Genomic DNA, 13,781 nt, shown 5'->3' with positions numbered 1-13,781 from the left:
TTATATTGTACGTTTAATAGAAACAACAATGACACAGGATTGTCATCTCATAGTTTTTGTCAGCTAGTGAATATATTTTTATATATGTATATATGTACACTACGTACATATCATGTATACGAGTGTAACATATATGCACGGAATTCATACAAATACGTACCTAGAAGTATAGGAGCATATGCGTGCATGCTCACGCATGTACACGCGCGCGTATAGATCGTATAACGTGCAGATCGTTACAATCGATTCGACGTAACAAGCGCGTACACTACGTAAGTCGACGATATTATCGATACAATAATGTACATTCTATGTAAGGGAAAGAGAGAAAGAGACAGAGAGAAAAGAAAAGTTACAATAAGACTCTCCATGCATGTGTGTAACTTCAGTGAAGCTTCGAGAGACGTATTAATTCAAAATTCAAAGATTCAACGTATTGGAATAAAACCAAATGCGTGTATTTGCCCTGACAATGACACGAGGATGATGATGTCAATTTCGGTGTTGACGTTTAGTGTGATGAGGATCTGCATAAAATAAAATCGGTAGAACAATATCCGCAGAAGTGACATTCACACAAGTTATACACACAATATACACACACACACACACACTCGCACACGCACACATGACAACCACAAGCGCATAGACAATCATATATATATATATATATATATATATATATATATATATATATATATATATACTCTCTATCTCTTTTTTTTTCTTTCGATATTTCTCATACCCTCTCTTCTCATCCATCTCTCTCTTACTCTCACATCCTGTTTCTAACATAGAGCACACGGACGTTTCATCAGGAATCTCTTTGGTTTACCTCGGAAACGCTGTCCTCCTCGCTTTCCGACGAGTCTGTCATAAAACGTGGCTGCAGCTCCGAGAAGGTCTCGGTTTCCGACTTCGTAGGGCTTGAATTCGATGATTGGGGAGTCGACGATGTCTTCCCACTTTCGTAGTGAACGCTCGCTGCTGCTGATGGTGCTGGTGCTGCTGCAGCGGATTGCTTTTCGTGGATTTTCTGGCTATCCGAGGTCGTTCCTTGTACTACATTCTGCATCTTTCCTCTCCAGATAAATCATATGATTAAACAGTTATTGCTACTATCGGTTATAATCGTTGACGCGCGGCCGAAACCACACCACCGTACACTCGTCCCTTTTTTTTTTTTCTTTTCCCCTCACGACTTGTGCGTGCGCGACAATAAGCCCGACGATGAGAGCACGATCGTCGTCATTCACGTAAGCTGGTACCCGCCATTTCCACTATGGCCGACACGACGGCGAGAGTCCCAAAAACTATTTCTCTCTCTTTTCACACAACGGTCGGGCGCTTCTAACGATTCGCGATTCCGATATTTCGCGAACCGCAGCGTCACCATCGCGTGGCGCGTAATTTCAATTGAGCAATAGTAGAATTTTTCTCCAAACTATTTGTATAGGAATTGAAAATAATAATTAACGACAGACGGGGAAAAAATCTAGAGATATGGAGTGTGTTCGGTTTAGTGTAAACATTTCTTAAATAATAAATTTTTTATAAATAGATTTTATTATAAATAAAAGAAATAGATGATAGATTATTATTTATTTAAATAATAATAATAAAGTGTTTTTTAAATAACAGAGTTATTTAAAAAAATACTATTATTGCTATTTATTTTCCACTTCCATGCTTAAAAGCAACGAGTGACGAATATCGATCTTATATGAATGACTATTGAAAATCTTTTTATTATCAAATTTGTTATAAAATATTTTATAAAATTATAGTAAAATTGATATTTTATACTATTTAAAAAAATAAAACTATCTTCGATATATTAAAATAAAAATACTACTTATAAAATTTTCGTTTAAGTTAGAAATTTTAATAGATCTTACATATATATACACATGACAAAGTAACTTTTAATTCGAGATATTTTTTAAATAAAAAACCTACTATTTAAAAAAATGACTGCACTTTAACCAAATATTGTATATAAACTGAATAGATATGATTATATTCTTTAATGGATTCAATATCATGAAGATGAATTTTTTTATAAATGTATTTATTTTAAAAAACATATTTACAGATTCATTATTTAATGGCTCTGTAAATATTAATATTTATTTATCTTCCTTGTGTATATTATTGAGCATAATTTTGTAACAATTGCCAGATTGTTCCTCCTTATCTTATATGCAATATATATTTTCCTCCCATATTTTAGAAAAAATATAAATATATATATTCATGTTAATATATATGTTCATCAACATGGATAAATTGAAATATATATGTATGTATAAAATTTTTACATATATTAAAATGTGTTCATTACAGACAGACAGATCACATAATAAATAAATCATATATATAGATATATTTTTATCACAAATTTCATTTAAATACATTTTATGACATAATAAATTTTTATTTAAATAAATATATCATTATAAATTCATCATTTTTGAATATTCATTTTCATTATAAAAATGGTTCAATGTTTATTTCCATCGCGGAACATGGAATATTTAATTCAAACTTTGAAAGCACATCGGGATGTAAAACTCCCATTTTTCCTATTACTTCACCATAGCAAACAATTTCGGCACATCGTTGAGGGAAGAATGTTGGATCTATAAAAACATGAATAATAAATCTCTATTGTGTAAAAATATTTTTTTTAATTTGTGATGTTAATCACATTTAAAAAAATGATATTTTACCCTCAGCTGTACGCAAATAATATTGGCTTTTGTCTCTGTTAAGACTCCAAGGTACTTCTAATAATAATAATATTCTATCCACTAGGCCATGAATGATCTCAAAACCAGCTGATTTATTAGCATACACTGCACATAAACGACGATTATTGCGCGCACCAACTTCTGTCTTATCATTTCTTAATATAACATCAGAAACTTCAAACAATTTATGAGGCCATGGCATTTTCCTATTCGCAGATATCGTTTTAAGTAATCCTGGTAAAAGTGAAGTACGTGCAACCTGCAATGATTTTAAATATTTTAAATAATTTTATATAGGACTTAAATTATTTTACAATCAAGCTTTTTTATCTATACCTTTATTTTCGATAATCACTTAAATCTTTGTTTAAACCTAATTTCTTTTTTTGTACTGCTCTTCTGTCATTTTATATTTATAATTTAATCATATGATAAATTCTATCGCTTTCTCATGAAATTAATTCTACACCCAAAAATTGTTTATGTTACATATATATATATATATATATATATATATATATATATATATATATATATATATATGTGTGTGTTAAATTAATAAAATAAATGATTCTGATATAGTTAAGAAAAAGAAAACTTAATGAAAATTTAAAAACTCGAGAGATTATAAATTAAATTATCTGGAATTCCAAAGTTTTTGGATTAGATACATGAATTGCTGGAACATCTTCTATTTTATAGCCCAATTTATCAGCTACATCTTCGCGAGAACACTATAAAATAATATAATTAAAATGCGTTAAAATCAAGTTATAAGAGCTAATAATATAAATTTTCTTTTTTTATATACCAGAGAAAAAGTTAACGCCTCAGTGAATCCTGCCTCTGCTAGTTCTATTCAGTATTTGGTCGGTGAGTTTATTGAGTGGAAACTGAAATTCACATACACACATGTATAAAGTACACACATGCAACATATTTCTCAATAAATTAAATTATATTTAATTAAAAAATATCTAAATTTACTTCTGCTGCAATTGTCGACATATGTGGTATAGTTTTTTCTATTTCGTTATATCCATAGGCAATAGCAATATCTTCATAAATGTCACAAGAATGTATCACATCGTGTCTTGTTGTTGGTATTTCTACCACTAATTTATCATTATTCTTCACCTTAGATTTTAGTGACATTTTTGATAATAATTGTGCAATCTATTCTGGTGTTTGTCTATATAACAAAAAAATAACATCATTTATTTTATATCAAATTTAATATAACTATTTTGGTTTAATCGTTAACATAATAAAAATAACTTCACCACTTACTTAATATCGATATAATTTATCGGTTTATTACAGTCAATTTCTTCGATACTTTAAACTTGGATAATAAAATGTTTGATTATCTATATATAGGATATATCACTTCTACAGTTTCAGCTGTGTACTTTTTGCTACAATACTGACTGAAAGCACAGACTATAGTGTCAACGATTTTCACCTACAAATTCTTTGTTTTATATACAAATCATACATACATACATATACATATATATATAAAAAAGTTTTTGATTAAAATACATGTATATATATATATATATATATATATATATATATATATATATATATATATATATACATGTATTTTTAATCAAAAACTTTTTTTTTAAATAGTTATTAAAAATAAAAATATGTAAAGACTAGAAATAATAACATAATGTACATATCTTCGTGAGATCAATTGCAGTGCACTCAATAAAAATATTTTTCATATTAAGAGTTAAATGATTACCATTAATGATAGGAGGAAGAGACAAGACAATTCCATTACTATCGTAAATCACTGGGTAAACAGGACTGTCTTTTATGATGGGCAAATATTGTTTGAGATGTGCATGTGTCTGTAAACATTAAATTATAAATATACATGGTGTGTCAAAAGTCTGGATACACTCAAATATCTCGTAAATGTTACATTTTAGAGAAAAATATTTCAGACAAAAGTTGTAAGGCTTAAAAAAACGCATTTAATGACAGTATTAATTTGATCATAGGTAGCATAATTGTATCGTAATATTTTTATGTACAGAATAATAAGATGAATCAAATGGTGTAAAGAAAAAATAAATTGTTATAAAAAAATATATCGCAAATTGCACTTTTTTTAAAAAAAAATTATTTTCTGTACACTATTTGATTCATCTTATTATTCTGTACATAAAAGTATTACGATACAATTATAGAACACTAAATAATTTTCGAGATATTTTATATTTTATACTAAAATATGTCAGATTAAGATACAAAATAACTAAAAAAATTCTTAATGAAAAAATATTTTATTATAGTGTTTTGAAAAGCTCTCGAGATAAACTACAAAAATATGTAATAAAAAAGGGGGTTTCTATTTGAAAATTTTAAGTTGATCTTGACCTTACTTTGGCAATGCCACCTATGGTTATAATAATTACTGTCATTAAATGCGCCTTTTTAAGCATTACAACTTTTGTCTGAAATATTTTTCTCTAAAATGTAATGTTTACGAGTTGATTTGAGTGTATCCGAACTTTTGACACACCCTGTATAACATGTCGGACATATATAAGATTATATATATATATATTTATTAACTTCTATGTACGTAAAACTAATAAATACATAATAAAATAGAATACTTACTGCATACAATTGCATAATGCCTTCACCTATATTCTTTGCTTTGATTAAATGGCTTAAAACATATCTCTGATGGCCAGGCATAATATAAAAATGGACCTTTAATTGTATCTAAATCATGAGTACCAATAGAAACTATGCTTTCTTCCTATATTTTGATGCAATTTATCTTGAAGATCAATAAAGCTATTATAAAAATCTTGTGTCAAAGTAACATCGCGCAACTAATTGCTGCAACTATGTGGCCTCTTATTTTTAAACACTGAAAAGCATAATTATTTAATATCAAACAAATTATGATATAATTTCTACAAATATACATATTTCTGGACTCATCACTATTTTTCTGTCTTTGGTTTTATTGTTTTATAATGTGTAATGGACATCCTGGCAAAGGAAAAAAAAGCAATAGATTTTATATATTAGTTTTTAATTGCACTATTTTATAATAAAATCCTTTAAAAAAAAGAAAGAAAGAAATTAATGAAAGCCAAGCGCAAATAGCACATTCTAGAAAAAAAATTTTTTTAATTATCCAGATAAATGTTTTGGTTTATTTTCAAATCATTTTTATTCAAACGTTCCAAAATTAAACAAATTCAGAATCGATCCAGTTGGAGTTGCAATTGTTGATTGAGTTGCTGTAACTGTTGAACTTGTTGTACTTGATGATAAGAAGGATGCTGTCATTGCTTTTGCTGATATTACTGAAACCTCGCCATTATAGTGGCCTGTGTATGCTGCAATTTCGCCATAATGGACATGGCTTTTCGTATGTTTTTTCCTTCTTTCTTGGACACAGGTTTGGCCTTTGAACAATCGCTTATAGAAGTATTTTGGCTCACGTCGCTGCTTACAGTAATAAGCGATTGAGAAACGGTTATGATGGAGAAGTAGAAATGCTAGATGGACTCGGCGTGATTGTCGAGGAAGTAGTAATCAATGACATAGTAACAGTCGTATCAGGCAACGATGCAAGAGACAACGGAGGCGAGGAAGTAAAAGAATCTGTGGGGAATGTTTCCATTGTAGGGGCTACAGACATCTTCGGATAGTGTGCACTTTGCATTCCCATTAGCTTACTATCTATGTAAGCACTGCATACCAATCCTCCATCGCTAGTTCCTTGGTAAATCAACGAATTGCCAGTCATACCGGTTGTACTGCAAACTAAGCCTTTAAAAAAAATGACAAAAAATATGATTGAAAATATTTGTATGAACATCTCTAATAAACGAATAAAGTTAAAAAAATACCATGAGATGTTGATTGACCTGATAAATCAATATTTAGTACGCCTGATAGTAATGCCTCAGTCTCGCTAGGATCTTGTTGCTGGGATTGATTTACAATGGAACTTCGCGGACCAGAAAATAAATGTCCTGCATCCTTAATGTGCAATTCTCGCTCTACTCTCTGCAGATTAATTATATAATTTAAAAAAAAAAGAAAAACAATAATAAAATATAAATTATAATAAAGCTGTAAAATGTATTGTATCACATATTCTTTCAAGTGTTTTTTTTCTTTCTTTTTCTTTTTTTTTTTTTTGCATCGTCAATCAAAGAATTTAAAATTTTTGTGTGGGTATGAAATTTTATCAAGAGAATACGCAATACTATATAGAACATATTTGTAATTCCTCAAGTATTTGTTGTTTATGAAGGATTTGCTCTTGTCTAGTATTTTTCTGACTTTCGGTTACATTTATTCCTTGTGCCGGCGCTGTTGGTGTCGGACTAAGACTGATATTTGGTTCTGACAAACTCGTGAATCCTCCACTGCCTTTATTGAGAATGTTAGTATCGTCCTTGGTGATAGCAGCTGGTTCTCCTGCAGGTTGCGAACGAACCTGTTGCGCTTCGGCAGAAGTAAGGCTCATATCGGGCATCATAGTCACTGATCGATTCTTTCTTAATAATGACTTTTGTGTATTATGTTTAAGTTGAAGATTTTGCGTTTGTTGTTCAATGGTCTGTTGTTGTTGTTGATGCTGCAATTGCGTTTGTTGAGGATGAGGTACATGCTGCTGATGACTTATATGCTGTTGTTGTTGTTGCTGAGGTAATAACATTGACGCAGATGCAGCACTATGGGGGGCACCCATCGTAATGCTATGAGGATAATCCAACAAAAGTTGAACAACAGCAGTGTGACCACCTTTTGTCGCTTCTATCAGCATAGTAGAATTATCCTATAATAGTTAAAATTACATATCGATAAAAGTTATACTCAAAATATTGAGATACTTCATCAATATTATACAAAACAAATTAAAAGATTAGTATAATATATAATGGTATAATATTATTAATATAGTACAATATTAATAATAATGTGTCGATCGTAATAATATTACATTAATCTTTTGTAAACATATATTCGAGTATATGTATATAATAAATGAAAAATATAGATTTTTACTCATATTTACCTATATTTCAAATATAACATACCTTTAATTTATGAAATGGATTTGCAGAGTTTGCTAGAAGCAGTTCAACTACCACAAGATGACCACCAGCGCATGCCAATGAAAGAGGAGTATGATCATTGTTTGTTGTTTGTCGATTAACGTCAGCACGCTTCAAAATGAGGAATTGAACTGTACACAGATGACCTGCTCGACAAGCTTTCATCAGGGGAGTTCTACCTCCCTCTGATTCATGCTCCTATAATACAGAATAAATTAATATAGATAATTCGTATTTCAATATAAACACAAAAAAACTACACTTTAAAAATATAGCAAAATAAAAAAAAAATTGTAAGTCCATAATTATAAAAAAAAAACATACTAAATCAGCGCCAAATTGTAATAAAAGATCAGCAACGTCAGTATGACCATTCTCGCAGGCATATGTGAAAGCTGTATCCCCCCTTTGTGTCTGAGCATGAATATCCGCTGCAGATTCCAATAAATATCGCACAAGATCTAAGTGTCCCTCTTGCGCGGCCTCCATCAAAGGCGTCGATGCACCCAATTCTATATCTGCTCCCGCCTTAATTAAAAAATCGGCAATTTCCAGAAAACCGCCACAACAAGCCAAGGTAAGCGCCGTTTCTTGAGATTCCTCAGTTTGGGCATTGATGTTTGCACCTATTTATTAATTTTATATTTATTTATATCCAATAATATTTATCATTTAATAATTCATCTAACATGCCTTGACTCAAAAGTAAAGCGATCATCTCTTCGTGACCTTCACGCGCTGCTTCCATTAACGGTGTGTAACCTTCATCATTAATTTCTTCGATGTTTGCTCCACGGTCGATTAGAAGCATAGCCAAGTCCACATGACCTCCACAAGCAGCTAATGTTAATGGTGATTCAAAGCTGTCCGTCGGCATATTTACTTGGGCACCTGAATCTAAAAGTAAACGAGCAACTTCCACATGACCATCCATCGATGCTTCCATGAGGGCTGTATGCATCTCACTAGTCTTATGCTCCTGAAAAATTCGCAGAAGTACTAATTTAAATAATTTAATTAATTTTAATTTAAATAATTAAACAAGTAATAAATAGTAGTGTGTATATAATGGAAGATGATATGAGCCTAGATTCGTTGACCATCCATAGGATGGTGTTCAAAAGCACTATCTGTTCTATTTTTGTTCAACTTTCAATAAATAATAAATACACAGAACAACGGTTTTTTATAAAGATGGGTGGTGTTTTTAAACACCGTCTAGCAGAGGCACTAAAATATTTGTACACATTTTACATATTTTTCAGCCTAATAAATAATTGTTAGAAAACAATATTTATGTACTAGGAAAACATATCAGATGCGAACGACTACTGCGAACTAAATTGAGAATCAAATCCGAGTTTTTTGTTTTTCAGGCAACTGTTCTTATCATTGAGCTATTCAGATCTTATAGTTTATTCCACTTTTACATATAAATATAGTATATGACTCCAAAAAAATAATGGTCCTAGTCAGTTAGTAGCTGGACTATAGATGTTAAACATAATTAGTATTCTTTGAAGTAGGCAAATAATATTAAATAATAATTGTAAATGAAATTTTATCATAAGGACTTTATCCCGCGCGCACACGTATAGTTTTTGAATAATTCTTTATAAAATATACATGTGTGTATAAAAAATTTCTCTTTTTGAATTTTGAATTTTTGCTAAAAATTCCTTATTTATTCATTTATTTAATCTTTGATTATATTCAAAAACGATTAAATTTTAGAAATCTGTTTTTGGAAAACAGATTTGTATTAGAAAACAGAGAAAGTAAATCTTAGGTATATTTAATTCTTTGCACTTTTATTTGATACAATAAATGCTATTTGAAACGCGGTTTTAATCATTGCTCACAAATGTCCAAATACTTTTCTCTTTCAATAGGCATGTATCTATTTATCTGATTAAGCAATTAGAATAAAGACTTTTTTATCATGATTGTTCAATCAAACGGATTTGAAAATGCCAAGTGGAATGTGCTAAAAAACTTTTTAATATTCGTAGTATCAATTCAATCTTTATATTGTATCCCTAGAAATATAGCCAATATCCTAATAATCCTCATTCTGATGTTACATTAAAGCCTGTATGTATTGAAAATTAAAGATTAAAATTTGACTAATCAGAAAAAAAGGAACTAAAATTTTATTATTTTGTTTGGTCAAATTTCAATTTTGGAACTTCAATCTCAATGTTCAATGTATAGTCTTCTGATACAGACTTAAGACATGGGCAAAAAAAGATACATTACTATTATGGTATTTAGAACACCAAAAAGTTGCATTTTTTTTTTTTTTAATTATTCGTGTATCTTCCGAAATTTGTAAAAAATCTTTCATATCAGAATTTTGTCCACAAAAGAAAAACAAATTTCCTATTAACATACAATTATCGTTTTTCTGAATATGATTATTTTATTACAATCACAAAAAAATAAAACAATTATTGGTACCTGATCTGCACCAGCTTCCAATAAAAAGCGAACCATCTCTAAATGTCCTTTATAGCAGGCTAACGTTAATGCCGATTCTTTAAATTCATTGGAATGAGTATTGATGCCAGCACCATGTTCAAGTAAGATCTTGGCAACTTGAACATGACCAGCACTCGCTGCTTCCATTAAAGGTGTATGACCATTCTCATTATGATCTTCAATATTAGCTCCCGCTTCTAATAAGACACGTACAACCTCTTCATGTCCACCAGCGCATCCATACATAAGAGGTGTATTACCTTCAATTGCGAATACATATATTTTGTAACAATATTATCCTCGACAAATTCGAAATTTTGATAATATTTGCAAATAAAACTTTAGTGCACACATAATTAAAAAAAAATCATATATAATAAAAAATAAATAACTAATGCTAATTTTACCTGAAGTAGATTGAGCATTGACATCTGCTCCGTGAGCGATCAACAAACTCACGATATCTACGTGTCCTGCACTGGCGGCTTCCATTAAGGGGGTACAGTCCCCATTGATGCCACGATCTTCTACATTGGCATTCATCGTCAAGAGGACCTATTTTATAAAAACATGCAACAGATGAGTTTTTCATTTATTCTTGCAAAATTAGTTACAAATACGTTTTACTTTATAATTGTACAAATTTTTTGCATAATTTATCAAGAAAAATTAGTTTTTTCATATATCATAACACAGATTTAATGATATAAATTGATAAAATATATTAATTATAAAATATATTATTAATATTAATAATTAATATTAATAATAAAATATATTATAAATAGATCCAAGTTTACGAGAATTAATAAATAATTGTAAATCTTAAATTTATATTTACTGAGATATTTAGGGTACATGCAGTTATATATACCTTTATTAAAATAATGAAAAAGTTCTTAGACTATTTTATCAATATTAAAATATAAATTATGGCATTAAAAAAACTAGTTTATTTCGTTTATTTTAAGAAAGGAAAATAATTCTCACATCTAAGTCATAATATAGTTGCAATGAAGAACAGAGAGATAGATACATACATTTATAATATATTTTAAACACACATAATTCACAACTTGACTTATCGACAAATTACAATAAAAAACTTATCAAAAAGAATTTTTTTTTAATATTCCGCAATTCTTAATAAAATTATTAGATCTCTATGAGAATTCCTTGATTTTTGCCAGGTACGAAAAAATTCTTGAGAATTCAAGGTTTTCCAAAGTTTTTTAAGAAGCAAACACTTTATACAGGTATCATTATTAAACAATGATATTCTTGCAATATCTAAACTGTAATATAATAATACACACATATATAAAATAAGACAATTTGAAACTATTAAGTAAAATATTAAGTTTAATTATATTATGTATATTTCCCTACTGATTTTTTGTATAATATGAGAATTACTGTGTCAATGTGATATTACAGCCATTCAAATTAACTGTTAATATAAATGATATGATCAACTATTTGCACAAATACATTAATGCTTTTTTTTAAAAATAATTTATACAAAATTAATTTGACAATTCTATAATCAAATTTTATTTAATATTGTAAAAAATATATTAAACATGTATATCAAAAATTATTTATCCACATGTATGACAATGATGCCATGCGCTCGAACAAAATATCTTTCAAACTTTATTTCACACAGTTCAATAAAGATTGGCACAGAAGTAGAACTTTTTTTTTTAAGAGAAAGAATATGATTGTTTTGATCCAAACCTGAGCAAGTTCGTAGTAACGAGCTGAGCAAGCTAAGGAGAGTAAGCTTTCTCCTTCCTCAGTAGTTTCATGAACGCTTCGACCCTCTGTCAATAATTTCCGAACGGTACCAACGTCTCCTTCGGTGCATGTCTCGACGAGAGAACGCTTTTCGTTCGGCGTATGTGGACTGTCAATTCGCATACGTATTAATGCGGCCTCGTCCAATGCACAAGAAACACTAGATGTTATACGTGGCACCTCGTGGTCGGCCAAGTGCTTCCCATCACCCGATGACAATTTTCCAATACTAGCTGCCCCAAAGAATGCCTCGAGACACGCTTGAGTTTTAAGGTTCAAGAAACGCTCAGGATCCTCAGAAGTCAATAAAAATTTCGAGGATTCAGGATGATCTTCGTCCAATTTAACTTGATCAATCGCGAAACACTCCACCTAAAATCGAAATCTCGATAAAATACATAGCAATGCAAGAAACATAATTAATTATATATATATATATATATATATATATATATATATATATATATATATAATTTTACACTTTATTTATTTATATCAGTTTTTCGTCACGAGAGTTTTTATAAATCTTGTACTTTATTATATCATAATAGACGAACAAAGGGGCGTGTAAAATCACATAAAATGGACGTCGCGATCCCGAAAATTGATCGCTATTCAACAGATTAATCGAGAAATGCCCTATAGAAGACACTCATTTTGTCTCTCTGTCGACACTCACACTCACACATACACACATATACACACATTCAGCAGTATGACAGAATACTCGTAAAGATATTTCGATATCTATAAAATATAATTTTGTGTGTAGAGGCAAGTGGCTAAGGTTGTACTGCGCGATGTTAAGTAACGTTTCAGCACTTTGACACTTGACTTCAGCGGTTTCTTCCCGGAGGAACGGATCGCGACACCGATACTATTTCCACGACAGATTCTGCATACACTGTCCACCGCATACCTGCGTACTCCCATTTGTTTGCTCTCTCTTCACCCCTCGCCACACGACATAATCGGCCGACACTGCGCGAGGACGTTCGCGTTCGTAACTTGCGCGATGACAAGGGATGGATAGGCGATGTAGAGATTGAAATTGAGATTATTTCCACGTCATTGATGCACGGAGGAGCGTAAGTATGTATGCATGAACAAGGAACTCCGTGCGCGAACGTCGTTGACAGGATACGAAATAATATGGTGACTCTGCTATCCGCGATTGCCTCCGCGAATACATCGACTAGCAGCAGATACACAACACGCACACTCATACACATACACATGTATGTATAATGAAAAAATATATATATGAATACGTACACAATACACAATGGTACGAAACACAGAAAGCGGTGAGCGCAGAGAGATCGGTATATACGAGAAAGTTAAGAGTCGGCAGGAGTGACGAGCGAACTTCGAATTGATTGGAGACCTCACATGGTGACAATGAGAAACTCCGTTTTCAGAATCACCAATGCTGAGAAACAAATTCTCAGTCTCGATGTATAGGTGTATGTCCATATCGTACAAACACCATTGCATCACTCGCGCGGACGCACCGCAAAGTGAAAGGATAGAAAAGAATCGACAATCATGCGGTCCTTGTTCCTCTAGCGAATCGTTTTACGGCCGAGATATGACCTGAAAATGCTTTCTGGCATTTCGGGCAGAAAGCAGT

At 30.8% G+C, this 13,781-nt stretch overlaps 1 protein-coding gene and 1 long non-coding RNA gene across 16 annotated transcripts in view; one reads left to right on the top strand and one right to left on the bottom strand.

The window, feature by feature from the left end:
* The window catches only part of LOC126848908 (ankyrin repeat and KH domain-containing protein 1), a 39,985-nt gene that overhangs the window by 24,520 nt on the left and 1,684 nt on the right, over positions 1-13,781 (bottom strand). The window contains exons 2-9 of one of the 15 annotated variants that reach the window (XM_050590235.1): positions 12,089-12,520; positions 10,756-10,903; positions 10,328-10,608; positions 8,561-8,846; positions 8,192-8,493; positions 7,850-8,065; positions 7,099-7,587; positions 6,650-6,809 (exon numbers count right to left, since the gene is read on the bottom strand). The exons of 5 other annotated variants lie outside the window; for them this stretch is intronic. In XM_050590235.1, coding sequence (XP_050446192.1) covers positions 6,650-6,809; positions 7,099-7,587; positions 7,850-8,065; positions 8,192-8,493; positions 8,561-8,846; positions 10,328-10,608; positions 10,756-10,903; positions 12,089-12,520 — 2,314 coding nt within the window. Of the gene's footprint in view, positions 1-835; positions 1,291-6,649; positions 6,810-7,098; positions 7,588-7,849; positions 8,066-8,191; positions 8,494-8,560; positions 8,847-10,327; positions 10,609-10,755; positions 10,904-12,088; positions 12,521-12,827; positions 12,861-13,067; positions 13,359-13,423; positions 13,650-13,781 lie in introns of those variants that run through there. 9 more of the 15 variants (XM_050590233.1, XM_050590238.1, XM_050590236.1 and 6 more) reach the window with 9 other exon arrangements.
* The window catches only part of LOC126848958 (uncharacterized), a 20,664-nt gene continuing 15,180 nt past the window's right edge, over positions 8,298-13,781 (top strand). Inside the window, exon 1 of the long non-coding RNA XR_007687329.1 lies at positions 8,298-8,444. This is a non-coding gene — a long non-coding RNA (uncharacterized LOC126848958). The remainder of the gene's footprint in view (positions 8,445-13,781) is intronic.

The sequence above is a fragment of the Cataglyphis hispanica genome, chromosome 4 (genome assembly GCF_021464435.1).
Source record: "Cataglyphis hispanica isolate Lineage 1 chromosome 4, ULB_Chis1_1.0, whole genome shotgun sequence".
Taxonomy (NCBI): domain Eukaryota; kingdom Metazoa; phylum Arthropoda; class Insecta; order Hymenoptera; family Formicidae; genus Cataglyphis; species Cataglyphis hispanica.
The sequence above is the reverse complement of the archived record's forward strand: the minus strand, read 5'-3'. Positions and strand labels throughout refer to the sequence as shown.